Source organism: Octopus sinensis, linkage group LG7 (genome assembly GCF_006345805.1).
Source record: "Octopus sinensis linkage group LG7, ASM634580v1, whole genome shotgun sequence".
Classification (NCBI taxonomy): Eukaryota; Metazoa; Mollusca; class Cephalopoda; order Octopoda; family Octopodidae; genus Octopus; species Octopus sinensis.
This window is the reverse complement of record NC_043003.1, coordinates 101,054,030-101,073,650: the sequence shown is the minus strand read 5'-3', so window position 1 is coordinate 101,073,650 and position 19,621 is coordinate 101,054,030. Positions and strand designations below refer to the sequence as shown.

Here is a 19,621-nt window from a genome sequence, read left to right as displayed (position 1 = left end):
TCCGAATGACCCATCCTTGTTTTTTTTATATCATCTGTCTGGATGTTTTGTTGTCCCTTTTTTTAATCATTTAACTGTCTGGCTGTTTTGCGTTCTTGTCTCATTTTTGGTATTCCTTTATATATATATATATATATTAGAAGAAATGGGGTACTGGATGGTTTTATATTTACAGATATTTATTAATATGTCACATTTTTTTTATAAATCATATATTAGCGCTTGTGTCCACTCTAGTGGGATCGTCAGATTAAACTTTTTCAGGAATTTTGTCTCTTTTTATAGTAATATTGAGTGTGTAGTGGTGGACATAGATATAAGATAGTACAAGAGGGTGAGGAATGGGGAGAAAGTGAGAGAGAGTGCGTGTGTGTGTGTGTGCTTTTGTATCTGAAAGGAGTGTCAATGGAAAAGAGATGGAAAGGAAGGAGAGAAAGAAGAAAAAAATGTGTTGACATCTTTGCAGCTGGTCAGCCTTTCAATATAAAATGATTCTTGGCTTTTAGAAATGGCAAACCCTGCTGGTCACTTCAAGGGGGGTAAAATGTTATTTTTCAAAAAATTGTCTGGATTTCTTTTTTATCATTGTCTTGTGTGTGTGTGTGAGAGAGAGAGAGAGATAGAGAGAGAGAGAGAGAGAGAATGTGTGTGTGTGTGCGTGGGTGTCTGTGTATCTGAAAGGAGTGTCAATGGAAAAGAGAAGGAAAGGAAAGAGGAGAGAAAGAAGAAAAAAATGTGTTGACATCTTTGCAGCTGGTCAGCCTTTCAATATAAAATGATTCTTGGCTTTTAGAAATGGCAAACCCTGCTGGTCACTTCAAGCGGGGTAAAATGTTATTTTTCAAAAAATTGTCTAGATTTCTTTTTTATCATTGTCTTGTGTGTGTGTGTGTGTGAGAGAGAGTTAGAGAGAGAGAGAGAGAGAGAGAGAGATAGAGAGAGAGAGAGAGAGAATGTGTGTGTGTGCGTGGGTGTCTGTGTATCTGAAAGGAGTGTCAATGGAAAAGAGAAGGAAAGGAAAGAGGAGAGGAAGAAGAAAAAAATTTGTTGACATCTTTGCAGCTGGTCAGTCTTTCAATATAAAATGATTCTTGGCTTTTAGAAATGGCAAACCCTGCTGGTCACTTCAAGGGGAGTAAAATGTTATTTTTCAAAAAATTGTCTGGATTTCTTTTTTATCATTGTCTTATGAGTGTGTGTGTGTGTGTCTGTGTATCTGAAAGGAGTGTCAATGGAAAAGAGAAGGAAAGGAAAGAGGAGAGAAAGAAGAAAAAAAATGTGTTGACATCTTTGCAGCTGGTCAGTCTTTCAATATAAAATGATTCTTGGCTTTTAGAAATGGAAAACCCTGCTGGTCATTTCAAGTGGTGTAATATGTTATTTTTCAAAAACTTGTCTTGATTTCTTTTTATCATTGTCTTGTGATAGAGAGAGAGAGAGAGTGTGTGTGTGTGTTTGTGTGTGTGTGTGTGTGTGTGTGTGTGTGTGTGTGTGTGTGTGTGTATGTGCGTGCATGTATGTGTGTGCCTGTATATCTGAAAGGAGTGTCAATGGAAAAGAGAAGGGAAGAAAGAAGGAAGAGAGGGAAAAGAAATAATTGTGTTGACATCTATACCACTGTTCAGTTCTTTCAATCCAATGTTTGATTCCTGTTGGAGAATCTGGCTGAAAGATTGTTTTTATTTATGTGTATGTACATATATATAGTACTGTGTGTGTGTGTGTGTTTAATACAATTTACTTTACAAAATTGGTCCTTCATCTAGTACAAATTATTATAGAAATATTTTCAGCCATTCAATTTTGGGGAGAACTTTGTTATGAAGTATTTTTCCATATTTTCCCAGTGTACTGGGTGCTTTTTAAGTGGTGCCAGCACTAATTCTTTTCCTTATGTAGCACCAATACAGTTGCTTATCACACAGCACCTGCACAGGTTCTTTTTATTTGGTGCCAGCATGGGTCTCTGTATATGGTACCAGCATGAGTGTTTCCTTCTACTTAGCTTGATGTGTCTTCTCAAGCATAGCAAATCACCAGGAGTCTCAGTTTCTTATCATCTCAGTGAGGTTCAATATCTGTCCTTTGTCCATTTTCCTATTTAGTAGGACTTCAGTGTTTGCTAAGTTCACTGTAAGGCCCTTAAATTCCAGGCCTTGCTTGCATGCCCAAAATTTCCTTTCTATTAGGTTGTCAAGAAAGTTCATGTGGGATTTTTAATTTTGATTTTAAATAGTATATTTTCAAATTAATTTTCGTTAAATTACTTTGACTTTATATATCATTTTAAAGCCTGGTTTTTGCTCTATCTAATCATGTTACTCTCTTTCTTAGCTCTCTGAACTTCCTCCATCCTATTCTTATTCTAGAAACAATACTTTCAGAACACCAACACCACCATTGCTAATTTGGTTATCTAGGTAACAGAAACTATATACTACTTCAAAAGAGCCTCCTGGGCATTTTAGAGAGTCTAAGTCCTCTGTGCCCTCACTGCTTATTGTTCTTGCACAACTACCACATATGAAGATGACTTTATTTGTTAATCTGCCTGTGATTCCACTGCATCTCTTATGTGTCCATAGCTGGGTGCAGCAAATGGAATTACTGCTAACTTCTTTCTTACATATTGAACAGTGCCATTTAACCGACAGAAAGAGAATCTCATTTGCTTTCTTGCTGACAACAAATTTGGTCTTTGCTAGGTCCTTTGATTTCAAGTTTTGCTTCCATACCTGGAACTTCTCCAATTCTGCTACAGATTTTGCAAGAAGAGTGAAATCATCAGTGTATAGTTGTTCCCACGGGCATCTAGTTTTGAATTCCTCTGTTATGGCTTGGAGAAATATAATGAATAAGAGTAGGCTGAGAACTGAACCTTGGTGAACCCTTACTTGTATGCTAAATTAATTACTGCAGTCATAGCTGACCCTCACCTTACTTATAACACCACTGTACATAACACCTAACTTCCTTAGAGACCACCAGATAATGGAGCTGGGGACTCTGTTGAAAGCTTTCTCCCAGTTGATGAAAGTTAAGTATAATGATTTACTTTTGGCCAAATACTTTTCCTTCAGCTGTCTCACTAGGAAGATAGTATTTGTGTTACTCTTCCTAGGTACAGAACCAAACTACATCTCAATTAGTTTAATTCTATTTCTAATCAATTAAGCTATAACTCTCTCAGTAACTTTCATGACTTGGCCCAGCAGTTTGATACCTCTGCAGCTACTTCTACATAAGGCATCATCCTTGTAGTAGCTTTATCCTTGTTAAGACCCCCTTCGGTCATGAATGACCATGGGATTGCACCTAGAAAGTTACCCTCCTAGACACAAGTCCGGGCAAGGTTGTTTATGGAAGACCAGCAGTCGCCAATGCATACCAGCCTCCCCTCTCCACGCCACCAGTGTTATCCAAGGGAAAGACAAAGGTCGATACAGCTTGGCACCAGTGACGTTGCAACTCATTTCTACAGCTGAGTGAACTGGAGCAACGTGAAATAAAGTGATTTGCTCAAGAACACAACACGCAGCCCGGTCCAGGATTCGAGCTCACAACCTCACGATCGTAAGCTCGACGCTCTAACCACTGAGCCATGCGCCTTCACTATGTAGTAGCTAACTATAATACTACACTGTCAGTAGGGATGAGGCCTTCCTGAATAATCTGATTAACTATGCAGGTGACTAGGCTGTATCCTACACCACTGAGTATTTTAATCATTTTGGCAGTGATTCCTGATGGTCCAGGGACTTCCTCTGTTTCCATATCCATAATTGCCTTGCCTACTTTGCTGCTAACAACTCTGATGGCTGATTGCTCAATTGGTTCAATATTTAAAAAACTCTCCTCCCATTCATTTTCCACATTCAGTAACCTTCATTGAGATTCTTCTATGTATCTTTCTTCTCTGAGTCTCTAAGTGCAAGCATACCATTATACATTTGCAGACATTTCTCACCCACCACATCTCTATTCTCTCTGGTACACTGCTTTGCAATCCTGAACACCTCATGCCTCTGATCTTCATTTGCAAATCTCTTACCTTCTACTATTCCTTTTTGTTATGTAAATCTGTCACCTAGCTTTCCTTTGGGCTACCTGATATAATTCTCTGCTTCCACCATTTTCCCAATCTTTCCAGGCCTGTCTCTTTGCTTTTATAGCACTGTCTACCTCATTCTTCCCCCACCATATCACCCGCAGTCTAGCTGGGACTTTGCACCAGCCACAGATTTGGTCTGTAGTCCTCAGTAGATTGTCCCACAGGAACTTCCAATTGTCATCTAAGCTATTATCCCCAACTCTTACTCTCTTTTCTCAGAAGCTTCTATTAGGAAATCTCTGAATTTCTGTTGGTTTTTTGGGTCTTTGAGCTTCCATAGTCTTCTTTTCCAGGTTGGTTCATTTCTCCAAGTCTGTCTAGCTGTAACCCTGAAGTCACTAACTAGTAATCTATGTTGGGTTGTACACTCTTCACTTGGGAAAGACTTTGCATTTGCAAGCATCTGTCTATCTCGTTGCCTGGTGAGAAGTTAGTCAATCTGGCTTATGTGCCCACCAGACTGATAAGTGCTCAGGTGGTTGGCTGGTTTTCTAAAGTGTTTCAGATTGTGAGATCATTTGCATCACAGAACTCCAGCAGTTTTGTTCCCTCCTCATTCCTAGGGCCAAAGCCATAACCACCATGCACTCCATGGAATCTATGGTGATGCTGTCCAACATGTCTACTGAAATCACCAACCACAATAACTGTCATGTTGAGGTAGTCTGCAAAAAGATCTTACAGAATTGGTTTTTCTGCTCATCAGCTGGTGCAGACTGAGGAGCATAGGCAGAGATAAGTCTAACAATTAATTTATCTATGATAAGTCTCAGCCTAATTACCTTATCACACTCTGACTACCTCAATTATCTTATCTACCCATTTTTCTGCTAACAGTTTGCCTTCACCACCCATGCCATCACTCCAGCCTACCCCCAAAAATTTGAATCTCTGTTTCTTATTCATGAGGAATCTAGCAGAGGTTTCCCTCCATCTTACTTCTTGCACACCACACACATAAATGCTCCAGCATTTTAGTAATTTCCCCATTCCATAAACATTATGCAATGAGGAGGGAAGCTGGTTGAAATGAAATACATGTGGCCTTAGCAAATGAAATATTGAATAAGAAGGTTGAAATTTAGCAACATTGACCAAGTCACATTTAAATAAAAATAAGTATTTTATTATTATTATTATCATTGACTGCGAGAGTAGTACACACTATCAAAGTGACACTGGAGTACAAATATACAAAGCCCAATATATCCATCATGACTACCTGTCTGATAACGATACACCAGGCACATGCATCACAACCATATGTGCATGGTATGGTTATTTCATATCAAGACAAACAGCACATGATCTTGCAGGAGGAGTGATGGTGGTGGGGGAGCTAGAATTTTTTTAATTCAAGTAGCCCATCCTGCGTATCATCCTTAAACAAAACCTGAATTAGGTTTGTTTAAGGCCGAGTAACAAAACACTCATGTTTCCAGAGGTGAATTATTCAAACCCCAAAGAATTCCTCTCAACACATGGCTATGATGTTTTCCCACTACTCCTACTCATGATCAGAGTTGCACTTGTCATCACCTACTAAGAGACATGCTAATTGATTATGATCAAACAACTGACAAGCATGTATTGAGCAGAATATTTGTTGTAGCCCATCTTTTACACTAAGACAAAACATGTACATGATAACACTTCCAATCAGTTAAGATCAGAAGCCATGAGAGCCACTGCCTGGTAGTGCATCAGTGTACTATTATTGTTATTATTATTATTATTATTATTATTATTATTGTTGTTGTTGTTGTTGTTGTTGTTGTTGTTGTTGTTATTGTTGTTATTATTATTATTATTATTATTATTATTATTATTATCATTATTATTATTCTTTCTTCTATTATTATTATTATTATTATTATTATTATTATTCTTTCTTCTTGAAAGGACGGACGTGTGTAAAGTTGCTCCGTAAGTTTTCTGCTAATTTGATTGGAAATTTCTGTAAAACTTTATATATTTTTCGATATTTGTGTGGTCAAGCCAACTAACTTCTAGTGGAGCTAGTTGGCTCGGCAAAATTTTACCCCATTAGAGGTAAAATTGCATTTTTAAACTGTGAAAACTGTACAAATTATACAAACTTTTTGAACAAAAATGGCTATGAAGAGAGCAGTCGGCTGTTCCCTTCTACCAACACCACACCCTCCACAAACACACACATCATCAAAAACGGTTCCGAACCTCCTACTTCGCGCCATAAAAGACAACAAAAAATCTTCGAGTGAAGCTGTCGGCACGTGCAGCGTTCGGAATGAGAATGAAAATCAGGACGTCACTTTTGACGTTATTGAGGATTTCCCTCCTCTTCCCTCCACTAATGCTCCAGTACCGGAGAGGGCGGAAGGGCAACCTATGAATAACAAAGACACCACCATGAGCGAAAACACTGAACAAAATTGTAACGCTTTTGCCTCCGCCGCTAAGCAGGTTTCGGAGGAAATAAAAGTTACAATGCAAGACATAAAAAAGGCAAAGGTGTTATTGAGGAAGGCAATAGCATTTTTCTCAATACTCCACAAGAACTAATCAATGAAACCCAGAAAAAAACAGTCATTTATAAAATTTTCGAGAAAAAATACAAAAAAATTACAAACGGCACATCGCAACAACTGGAAATATCTCTGAAGCCCATTTGGGACCAAAAGAGCTATGTGACCAAGGGGAAGTGTTTTGGAACCGTGGAGGTTCGTTTCTGAACGGAGGAAGATGCAAGGGCGCATGCCATTTCGCCCTTGCAAACCAAAAGTTTGTTACTCGTCCCAACTTACCTTCGCTGGCGAGTAACGATAATAAAAATCGACCAGGTGCCACCCGAGTTCGATATATCTTGGCTGGTGGCAGCTGTCCTCTATGACATAGAGGACACTGCCACTATTCTGGATGTACGGAGAGTAAGGGAGAAGATCTGGTCAGGAATGGGAGTGCTGCTCCTGGCACAGATTCAGCAAGAAAACATCAACACGATCCCAGATTCCGTTAATTTGCCGGACGGCACCAGGCTACACATTGCTGTAGAGGGGCGAAAGCCAAAATGCTACCTCTGCAGCAGCGAAAGCCACCTAAAAAGGGACTGCCCCATTTACAAGAAAAAAATGGAGGAAGAAAGTAAGAGACGGCAGTAACAACAACAACAACACGAAACACCAAAGGTTGCCACACCACCAATACCATCACCAACACCACGAAGTGCAACACCACCTCCAGCCATCACCAAACCAACACCAACACCAAGGAAGACAACACAGAAGGAAGCAGCAATATCGTCACCAACACCAACCACTATAGCAACATCACCGTTTCCCACAAACAATAATATTTTTCACCAAACTGGTAAAACTGTTGAAACAGACCCGACAAATGTCCCCTTTCTGGATCAGGTAAGCTCGGATTGTGCGAGCACTGATAGCGAGAAAGGGGAGTGGAAAACTGTGCCACCCAAAAAGAAGAGACGGAAAAAACAAAAAGACACACACGAAACACAGGGGAAGCACGAACAAATATAGCTTCCTCAAATCAACAACAACATGCACTCACAACAACAAACAACACTTTCGCCACCATTACTGCCACACACACCATTACAGCTATAAACACAAAAAATGAAGATCTTGTAACACACCTGAAACAAAGCTCAGACAAATTACTCGAATTTCATCATACCAACGCACAATACACCACCAGCACACATTCTGACAATAAAAATAAACACAACTGTATACAATGAAATAAAGGAGAAATTCCCTAACGATGTCGGGTCGCTAGGAAAGAATTTCTCCCCAAAACTCTACAAAAACTTGGTGGAAACACCCGTGCAAAAGCACAAGGGAGCCACCCCACCAAAAAACAGTAAGTAAAGCCTTTTTCTCTTTTTGAACCTTTTTAAAAAACATGGCGAAACTCAGATTAGGTTGCTTAAATGTGAGAGGCTTTGGGTCACCTTGGAAATAGGGCCACCTGTTAAACGACCTGAGATCTCACAGCGTGGATGTAGCAGCCATTAGTGAAACCAGGCTCTCCGACCCGCAGGAACTCGAGCCCTTTTCGGCGGATACGAGATTTTTCTATCTCTGTGTCGGCCAGGAGCGGGCGGTGGTGGTACTGCGGTGTTGTTTCGGAAGGGCCTGGATTTGAAAATAAGGACAGTCTTCCTGGATCCAGAAGGTAAGTTGGTGGTCCTCAACGTAGACGGTAGTGATGGCGGTGCTTTCAGACTGCTGGCTGCCTACGCTCCGACAGGAGCGGGGCAGTCCGATTATTTCAAGCATCTGGAAGTTTTCCTAGGAACGTCACACACTCTAGTGCTAGTCGGGGATTGGAACGCTATCTTAGACGAACGTTTCGATCGGGTGGGCACGAGAGCTTCTGATAGGAGAGGGGGGTGCAAGAGCCTCGCCAACCTGCTCAGACGCTTTCAGCTGTCCGACAGGTTTCGACTAGACAACCCGAATGTGCCAATGAGGACTTGGACTAATCGCATCGGGTCGTCTAGATCGTACTTAAATAGAGTCTTCTGTAGGCTAGCGGATAATGACAGCATAGGATGTCCACATTTCCACCTAGTCGACTACATGGACCACAAATTTGTGATCTGTACGGTTGACTTAGATAGGCTACATAGACAGGGACCTGGCTACTGGAAGCTGAACACGTCGTTAATGGCGTGCAAAGCCTACAGAGACCGGATTAGTTTATTAGTTAAACGGGCGACCACGGAGGCAATCATCAACAACAAGCGGGGAGGGGACTAAGGCCGCTCGATGGGCCTGTGTAGCGGAGGCGAAGCGGACCAACAAAGCGACCATTCGGTTTTTGGTGGACCAGAACGGGTGTGAGGCTTCCGAGCCAAAGCAGATGTATGCGGTTTTTCAGCGGCACTTTGCTCAACTGTTTGGGACGAACGGTGGGACGGACAACGATGCAGACTTCGGTGTGTACCTGGACGGCCTACCGCAACTCTCGGACAGCGAGGCAGAGTGCTGCGAAAGGCCGATATCTGCCTGGAGGAAGCGATGAAAAGCTGCATGAGAGGTAGATTTCCGGGTTTGGATGGTCTGCCCTACGAGCTTTACACTTCAATGCCAGACTTGTTTGCGGGCCTCTTGGCAACAGGCAGCAAAACGGGAAAATTCCTGCTTTTGTCTGTCGAGGAGTGGTGGCTTTGCTGAGAAAGGACCCAAACAAGGGGGACATTATAGAGAACTTTCAGCCCATCACTCTGCTCAATGCAGAGCTGAAGATTTTGGCCAAGGTGTTAACCAAGAGATTGGCGCTTGTCGTGGACAAACTGGTTGGCAAGGTGCAGACATGCGCTGTGCCGACCAGGTTGATACACGATATTCTCCATCTCATGCGCTACACCATAGAGAGGGTGGGTAACGACGCTGGCGCGGGTGGGGCTTTGGTCAATTTAGATCAGAGTAAAGCCTTCGATAGGGTCGACCATCGATACCTAGCAGCTGTTCTCAAGGCAGCCTCTTCGGTCCAGTCTTCCGAGGGTGGATCGCTGCTTTATACAGCAACATCTGTTCGGTGATACGGGTGAACGGTCACCTTTCGGAGCCATTTGACATCTCGCGTTCAGTCTGCCAAGGATGCCCTCTCTCCTCCCTCTTGTACGTATTGACTCTCGAGCCATTACTGCGCAAGTTGGAGTCTTTGAGGGGTATCCCGTGCGATCTAGGAGGTGGAAACAGCGTGTCTGCCGATGCCAACGACGTCACCGTAATGGTGTCGAGCCACAGGCACATTGACCTGATTGGTGAGACGCTAAACGAATACGAAGTGGTGACAGTGGCAAAAATTAACGCGGAAAAGTCCGTGGGCTTGCAACTAGGCACCTGGAGAGGCAAGTCCATGCCGTCCAACAGCGTCGTATGGCGCTGGACAGACGGACCCGTTAAACTGCTCGGGGTCTGGTTCGGTCCGGACCTCCAGGTGGATAAAAACTGGGAAGAAGTGACGAGCAGGGTGGCCAATCTCACCCAGAAATGGGCCGAATGGAAGCTGTCCCTGAAAGGTCGAGCGGAGGTGGCGAATGCGTACATCGCATCCGTCATCTATTACCGCTTGACCGTCGTCCCTTGTCCCGACCGCTCGTTGGCCAAGCTGGTATGCCTGCTCTTTGACTTTTTGTGGAAGGGTCAGGTACTACTGGTCAGGTGATCCATCTGCTGTCAACGACCGCTGAACGGAGGCCTTGGCATGCCGTGGTTACTGATGTGCAGACATGCGCTCAGGCTACGACATCTCAAGCGTTTCCTAGACGGTGAACAGGTGTGGTCGTCTTTTGTCAGACGCGACTTTCCGCAGCTCGTCTCTTTGACAGAGCTGCAGACCCGGATCAAACGTAGACCCAGAAAGCTCTCTCTGCCCTCCGCCAAGCGGGCAATGTGATCGGTAGTAGTTCCACTCTAGCATTCTATAGAGGGTTAGTGGAAGAAAAGTGCGACGACCTTCTCGGGGAAACTCTAGGCGTTGACGATAACGAGCTGAGCAATCTGTTCGGAAGAACTTTCGGGCCGGGGCCAATGAATAATTTCCAGAGGTCACTCACCTGGCAGTGCTACCGAGGGGCGCAGCCTGTTCGGGATAAACTCTACCGGCACGGAAGTGCCGTCAGCCGAGATGCTGTCAGGACGACGAAACCGTTCTGCACGTGCTTGTCCAGTGTCCGAGTATTGCTGAACTATTGGTTTATGTTGAACAGCTACTGTCGCGTATAGGATGGATCCGGCTATCAGCTGAATCCATAGTGAGGATTGCCCCGCCGACCTCCTTTAACCGGGAGGGCAAGGCGGTTTTCCTTTGCCTAGTGGCTGTAGCGAAAGAGGTTGTATGGTGGACCCGTTTGAAAGGGCTAAGGTCAGACACTTTCCTCTTTGACCCAGGCCTCATCAACTTTTTCAAGTTCCACTTGAAAAGGAAAGTGAGAGTAGAGAGGGAAGTGCTGTCCGATAGCATGTTTGCTGAAAGGTGGATAAATGTCGCAAGAATGGCTAGTATGAAAGGAGCCATTCTGAGGTTACACCTGTGATTTGAAAAGGTAATATAAAAGGAGAACGGGGCTCTCTACCCCACTTTTGACCAGTCTCCCGTTGGCTTTTATGGGTTTTTTCCACCAGGAACCTTTCGTAATGCCTCCCCCTATTGGGAGTTTTTCGTTGTTAAACTGCTTCTTTACTCGGATTTTTTCACAAACGGACAAAACCCTTTGTAACCTTTCGTCCTGTTTTGTCCCTTTATGTAATAATTGATTTTTGTCAGCCCTTGTGGCCAATAAAAGAATTTATTATTATTATTATTATTATTATTATTATTATTATTATTATTATTATTATTATTATTATTATTATCATCATCATTATTATTATTAAGGTGGCAAGCTGGCAGAAATGCTAGCATGCCAGGTGAAATGCTTAGCAGTATTTAGTCTGTCTTCTCATTCTGAGTTCAAATTCCACTGAGGTCGACTTTGCCTTTCATTCTTTCAGAGTCGATAAATTAAGTACCTGTGAAACATTGGGTCTTGATGTAATTGACTAATCCCCTCCCCCAAAATTTCTGGCCTGTGTTTTATTAGAAAGGATTATTATTATTGCTTAAGGTGGTGAGCTGACAGACTCGTTGGCATACTGGGCGAAATGCTTAGTGACATTTTGTCCCTCTTCATGTTCTGAGTTCAAATTCCGCCAAGGTTGACTTTGCTTTTCATCCTTTCAGGATCATTAAATTAAGTACCAGTGAAACACTGGGAGCGGTGCTGTTGTTGAAGTGGATTGGTATCAGATATATAACCTCACTGTATATCTTTTTGCTCTTTACATTTTAGGTTCAAATACAGTCAATGCCAACTTTGCCTTTCATCTTTCTTTACTACCCACAAGGGGCTAAACATAGAGGGGACAAACAAGGACAGACAAAGGGATTAAGTCGATTATATCGACCCCAGTGCGTAACTGGTACTTATTTAATCGACCCCGAAAGGATGAAAGGTAAAGTCGACCTCGGCTGAATTTGAACTTAGAACGTACCGGCAGACGAAATACCGCTAAGCATTTCGCCCGGCGTGCTAACGTTTCTGCCAGCTCGCCACCTTAAAATAAAGTACCAGCTATGTACTGAGGTTAATGGTGTCACCTAATCCTCTCTCCTCAAAATTTCTGTCCTTGTGTTTAAATCAAAGAGAAATATGTTTTATGCAAGTATCTATAGCACCACCAAGTCTACTTCCATGTTCCAGAGGTATGCACATAATTTTTGTGTAGGGGTGAGGTGGAATGTAAAATTCTGTTATACAGAATTGCATTGTTTTTAGATTTGGATTATTAGTACCGGTGTTATTTAATGTTTCATGTCTTTTGTAGAATATGTTGGATGTGAAATGCCTTATTTTGTTGGAAATGCATTATTTTGATTTGGAAAGGTTGTGTATTTGACTGTGTTTTAATGTCTTAGAATTTGATTGATTTGAGGCTTTGTGCTTATGTTAGAACACAACCACCATCATTATTATTCCAGTATATGAAAATGAATTTTCACATTCTACTTATTCTGATTTTCAGAAGAAAAAAATTCACAATTATTGGCTTACCAATATGGTTGATTTTTCTTTGTCAACAGAATGGAAAAAAGAAAATATGATAAAATTTCTGAATGAGAACCCTGAATTCCTTGATTCATACGTATACTCCAAAGTAAACATACAACGAATAGAGGAATGGTATCAACAAAAGACAAAAAATACCTGCCACAAAATGAATAGAAAAGAGAAAATGTATGTCAACAGGTGTAAGTATAATAAATAATTAGATAAAATTTGATTGATGGATCTATTGCTTGAATGAATAATTCATTGGTTACATGCACAATTCTTTAATGCCAAAATGAATCAAACAAAAGCATGCAGCTCTACACAACTGCACAACATGGTAGTAAAAGTAATTAAAATGCATTCAAATCACACATTACTGTTTTGAATAAATAACTTAATAAAATACTAGCAGATAAGCGCGGAAGTGGCTGTGTGGTAAGTAGCTTGCTAACCAACCACATGGTTCCGGGTTCAGTCCCACTGCGTGGCATCTTGGGCAAGTGTCTTCTACTATAGCCTCGGGCTGACCAAAGCCTTGTGAGTGGATTTGGTAGACGGAAACTGAAAGAAGCCTGTAGTATATATATATATGTATGTGTGTGTATATGTTTATGTGTCTGTGTTTGTCCCTCTAGCATTGCTTGACAGCCGATGCTGGTGTGTTTACGTCCCCGTCACTTAGCGGTTCAGCAAAAGAGACCGATAGAGTAAGTACTAGGCTTACAAAGAATAAGTCCTGGGGTCGATTTGCTCGACTAAAGGCGGTGCTCCAGCATGGCCAGTCACATGACTGAAACAAGTAAAAGAGTAAAAAAGAGAGAGATATACCTGACATTGGGATTAAAATGGAATAGCTTTTTATTGTTTTTATTGTGACAGCAGCCATGTTCAAGCACTGCCTTTAGTTGAACTGATTGAGTCCAGGATCCATTCTTTGTAAACCTAGTACTTAGTCTATGGGTGTATTTTGCTGAACCGCTAAGTTATGGGGACATAAACACAGAAACATCGGTTGTCAAGTGAAGGTGGGAGTACAAACACAGACGCACACACACACACTCACAAATATACACATATATACGACAGTCTTCTTTCAGTTTCCATGTACGAAGTCTACCCACAACGCTTTGGTCAACTTGAGGCTATATTCCTTTATTCTTTTACTTGTTTCAGTAATTTGACTGCAGCCATGCTGGAGCACCGCCTTTATTCAAGCAAATCGACCCCAGGACTTATTCTTTGTAAGCCTGGTACTTTTTCTATTGGTCTCTTTTGCCAAACCGCAAAATTATGGGGACATAAACTCACCAGCATTGGTTGTCAAGTGATATTGGTGGGGACAAACACAGACACACAAACATACACACACACACACATATATATATGGCCCAGTTGTTAGAGAAGTGGACTCGCGGTTAGAGTATCGCAGTTTCGATTCCCAGACCGGGCGTTGTGTGTGTTTATTGAGTGAAAACACCTAAAGCTCCACGAGGCTCTGGCAGGAGGTGGTGCCAACCCCTGTTGTACTCTTTCACCCCAACTTTCTCTCACTCTTTCTTCCTGTTTCATGAATAATGCTGCGATGGACTGGCATCCTGTCCAGCAGGGGGGGGGACACATACGCCATAGAAACCGGGCCTATGAACCTGGCTAGGCTTGAAAAGGGCGCATAAATAAATAAAAATATATATATATACATACAATGAACTTCTTTCAATGTTATGCAGTGGGATTGAACCTAGAACCTTGTGATTGGTAAGCAAACTACTTACCACACAGCCATATATATATGCATGCATATATATATATATGTAACGAACTTCGTGTGAGTGTGAATATCTCTTGTGCACTTTTGGGGTGCACAAAGCAATCACTCACTAGCCGTTGCTTTAATAATCCAGATTCTCTACAAGTCAGAAACAACAAGACGCAGACGTAAAATATACATATAACTACTTTATTCTCTTTCTTGGTAAACAATAACAATAAGTGTGTTATCTGATGTCCTAGGTTCGGGCGCGCACCGCTATAAGTTAATAGATTGTAATATTTACAATGTCCAGCCCAAAAACAGAAACGGATTCAAGATGGCGTCGAACAGGGAAGTTGAAATGTGGTCGGCAACAATTTGGTTAAAGGTATTTCGGCCGACTGCTGCTAGAATCAAGCCCTGACGGAGAGAGAATATACGCGTGACCGTCGCCTTCAATCGCTGGTTCCCAAGTCTTCGATGACTGCTGCTAGTGGTCAAACGTTCTACGACCCCCTTGCCTCGCTAACTACCACGATAGGCAAGCGGGTCGTGCTTCCGGTGGTTCGCGCATGCGCGAGAGGGCCCTTCCTTTCTCTGCCTTGGTAAAGGCACCAACACGCGCGAAATACAAATGGACGGTGCGCGCGCGCGCACCGTTACAATATCACTACAAGGCTCCCCTCCAGTGCGTACGCACGAAAGGAAACTTATTGTAGTGACTGCAAAACTCAAGGTGGACACCAGATAACCAAACAGCACACAATAATATAATGGCAAAATTTATAACATACACAAGAAATTTACTAAAGGAAAAAGAGAAAAAATACTCAATGAGCAAAAATCAAGAGTGCATGCATGAAAGTGTATACGTCACAAAGTATAGACCCTTCCGCTGAAAGGAGCGGAGGGAAAAGCAAAACTCACAGTTAATGTACCTAGGCGAAATTAAATCCAACTTCTCTAAAGGTAGTTGATCCTGCAAAATAGCAGTTAAATCAATTGCTGCAGGAGAGGAAATGGAATTGGCAGAAGCTCGCTAGTAACACAAAAGGCAACAGTGCAAACATGCTGGTGTGATGCGCGACACAGATAATTTTCTGTTAATTACGTGACCAACAGTGGTCTAACAGGGAAAAATAATTACGCCTATAAATCGGCGCAGCGCATTTGAACATCCGACGTCTATGAGTCGGGAAAAGAACTAAGCTAAACGCAAAACGTGTTGCAAAAACAAGGCAAGTACACGTGCGAAGCAAAAGGCGCATGAAATGCAATAGTGCTTGCCAGACCAAAAAACAGCAAGAATATGCCAGTGGTTAAGCGATTATATGCTTCGTTCGTATAGGAACAAAAGTATGACATGCTGGCGCGTTATAATGGACAAACAACCCTCTCTATGTTTACGTGACCGACCTAGGGTCTATAGAAATGAGGGGTGTCCACAAAAGGCAAATTTAGCATGGAACAAACAAGCGAGAAAAGCATGTGTGACGTATGTATGTGAGAGAGAGCATTTATGTGTGTATACGTGTGTGCGACAGAAAATACATACTAGGTGAATGCGAGCAAAATACAAAAAAATACAGCGCATAGAAAAAATGTCTCTCGGGCTATTCCAGACAATGGAATTAGTTTTCCAGTCTATAATAGCCTGATGTACAATAGCAGTTCGTTCTGTAACAGAAATGTTGAGATCACAAATGCAGATGCCGGTTGAACACATATCGTGTAGCGGTTGTGGCTTCAATGCTGTGACAGGTTAACTGGAACAGAAGAATCTCGTAGATAGACGGTGCTGTGAATCCTTGGTGTGCATATGCACAATACAGCGTGCACGCTAAAGTTCCGCGAGTTGCTATGTACATCTTGTGGAGGTCGACGATGTTGAAAGGCGACGTTGGTGGTGGAAAGGCGACTGTAGTGGACTTGGGACAACATCGTTCTTAGTGATGATGGCGACGAAGATAGCGACGACGTGAAGTAGAAAGACGACGATGTCGATGACGAAGGTGGAGAAAAGGCATCGAATATATGATGGCGTCCGTCATCATGGCTGCAGAAGAAGAAAGAGGCTCCTTCTACAACTGTTTGTGGTGGCCGGAAACAAATCGTCGAAAGATGAATGCGTAGAGTTAATCGTGTTCCGACTTCGCAGAAAAACTGGATTTTTTTTGTTGATAAGTGATCTCTGGTTTTAGACCAGAATCACGTCGGGAGGTCACCACTTGTAATGAACTTCGTGTGAGTGTGAATATCTCTTGTGCACTTTTGGGGTGCACAAAGCAATCACTCACTAGCCGTTGCTTTAATAATCCAGATTCTCTACAAGTCAGAAACAACAAGACGCAGACGTAAAATATACATATAACTACTTTATTCTCTTTCTTGGTAAACAATAACAATAAGTGTGTTATCTGATGTCCTAGGTTCGGGCGCGCACCGCTATAAGTTAATAGATTGTAATATTTACAATGTCCAGCCCAAAAACAGAAACGGATTCAAGATGGCGTCGAACAGGGAAGTTGAAATGTGGTCGGCAACAATTTGGTTAAAGGTATTTCGGCCGACTGCTGCTAGAATCAAGCCCTGACGGAGAGAGAGTATACGCGTGACCGTCGCCTTCAATTGCTGGTTCCCAAGTCTTCGATGACTGCTGCTAGTGGTCAAACGTTCTACGACCCCCTTGCCTCGCTAACTACCACGATAGGCAAGCGGGTCGTGCTTCCGGTGGTTCGCGCATGCGCGAGAGGGCCCTTCCTTTCTCTGCCTTGGTAAAAGCACCAACACGCGCAAAATACAAATGGACGGCGCGCGCGCGCGCACCGTTATAATATCACTACATATATATACATACATATATATCTATCTATCTATCTATCTATCTATCCGCTCAGTCAAAGTCGACTCTCGGTTGCTTGTTGGATCAGTGTCCTCCAGTCAGTTATATCCTGGGCCGCTTCATTCCGGGATCACTCTTGATGGTGTCAAGCCAGTGGGTTCTTGGTTGGCCTCTTCCTCTCTTGCCACCGACCATTCCGAGCATGATGCCCTTCTCCAGGGATTTTCAGCATACATATTTCACCGAAATATGCCAATCTATGCTTGGTGATCCTAGCTTCTAGCGACATTTTCGGCCTGATCTGCTTAAGAACTTCTCCATTGGTGAGCCTCGCTGTCCATGGAATCCGTAAAAGTCTTCTCCAACACCAAAGCTCGAATGCATTAATTCTCTTCTGGTCAGCTTTCTTTAGTGTCCAGGTCTCACATCCATATGTTGCTATTGGGAAGACAATTGCATTCACCAATCTGCATTTGGTAGTGAGTCTGATGTCTCTACTCTTCCAGACCCTGCTCATGCTGAGCATTGCCTCTCTGCCTAGTACTATCTGCCGTCTTATTTCTGAAGTGCAGTCACCATCTCGATTTATTTTGGAGCCAAGGAAGATGAAATCATCAACCACTTCGATCTCTTCATTATCGATCTTGATGCTGATGTTTGTTGTGGCTGCTGTTGATATGATCTTCGTTTTCTTAACATTGAGGTACAGCCCAAATTTCTCACTCTCTTTCTTGACCAGCAGGACAAGATCCGCCAGATCCTTACCACTCTCCGCCAGCAGGGTTGTATTATCTGCATAGCGACGGTTATTAATATTCCTTCCTCCAATCCTCACTCCAATGCTGCTATCCTCCAGGCCTGCATTCCTCATGACCTTTTCAGCGTACATGTTGAAGGCTGCTGGTGACAGGATGCAACCTGGCTGTGTGTGTATATATATATATATATATATATATATATATAACAATAATAAATCTCTGAGCGAGATATAAACAGTAACTGCTCTATAACATAAGGGGGATCAGCCATCTGAATGTGGCTAGGGACAGGGCGGGGTGGTGGGGGTGTTACTGATGCATTTAGCCCCAGGCGATCATCGACGTCACCAGAAGGGCCGACACCATCTCGGTGTCCTTGCCAGCCTGCAAAGGGAGATCAGCCTCCCCGAAGATACGGATACTACATACGGACCGGTTTCGAGGTTATTGCCTCTTGTCAACACATGGTAAGCACCGTTCTTCGTTGAGGGACTTCCTCTACAGGCTGGATATATAGGGATTTTCACAGTAACCACAGTCACTGGCGTAGAAAATCCGTTCGAAAACAATAATAAATCTCTGAGCAAGATATAAACAGTAACTGCTCTATAACATAAGGAGGATCAGCCATCTGAATGTGGCTAGGGACAGGGCGGGGTGGTGGGGGTGTTACTGATGCATTTAGCCCCAGGCGATCATCGACGTCACCAGAAGGGCCGACACCATCTCGGTGTCCTTGCCAACCTGCAAAGGGAGATCAGCCTCCCCGAAGATACGGATACTACATACGGACCGGTTTCGAGGATATTGCCTCTTGTCAACGCATGGTAAGCACCGTTCTTCGTTGAGGGACTTCCTCTACAGGCTGGATATATAGGGATTTTCACAGTAACCACAGTCACTGGCGTAGAAAATCCGTTCGAAAACAATAATAAATCTCTGAGCGAGATATAAACAGTAACTGCTCTAAACCGGTCCGTATGTAGTATCCGTGTCGGCCCTTCTGGTGACGTCGATGATCGCCTGGGGCTAAATGCATCAGTAACACCCCCACCACCCCGCCCTGTCCCTAGCCACATTCAGATGGCTGATCCCCCTTATGTTATATATATATATATATATATATACACATATATATATATATATATATATACACACACATATATATTTTCACACACACACACATACACACACATATATATATATATACATACAACCCAATATATATTACAGTGATATATTTGCATAGCAACTGACCTGATCTGAGATCGTGTGCTGAAACAAAAACAATTGCGGTGTGGAAGGTGTTTATAAGCCATTTAAAAAAACACAATAACCGTTAGATTCACTTCGACATTTAAATTTAATTTGTATCAAATTTTTTTGTCACTGACAAAATTTTGTGCAATATATTTATGCGCTCGTGTGCGTGTGTGTGTGTGCAGCATGGAATTTTGTCAGTGAACAGGTCATGGTCTCAAAGCGACAATAATATTTTGGCAAATTAAATTTAAATGTTGAAGTGAATCTAACAGTTTTTGTGTGTTTTTAA

General features: G+C 42.6%; 1 protein-coding gene across 1 annotated transcript in view; it reads left to right on the top strand.

The window, feature by feature from the left end:
• LOC115214492 (probable 3',5'-cyclic phosphodiesterase pde-5) overlaps positions 1-19,621 on the top strand; it is a 287,952-nt gene that overhangs the window by 41,969 nt on the left and 226,362 nt on the right. The window contains exon 3 of the mRNA XM_036505003.1: positions 12,749-12,916. Coding sequence (XP_036360896.1) covers positions 12,749-12,916 — 168 coding nt within the window. The remainder of the gene's footprint in view (positions 1-12,748; positions 12,917-19,621) is intronic.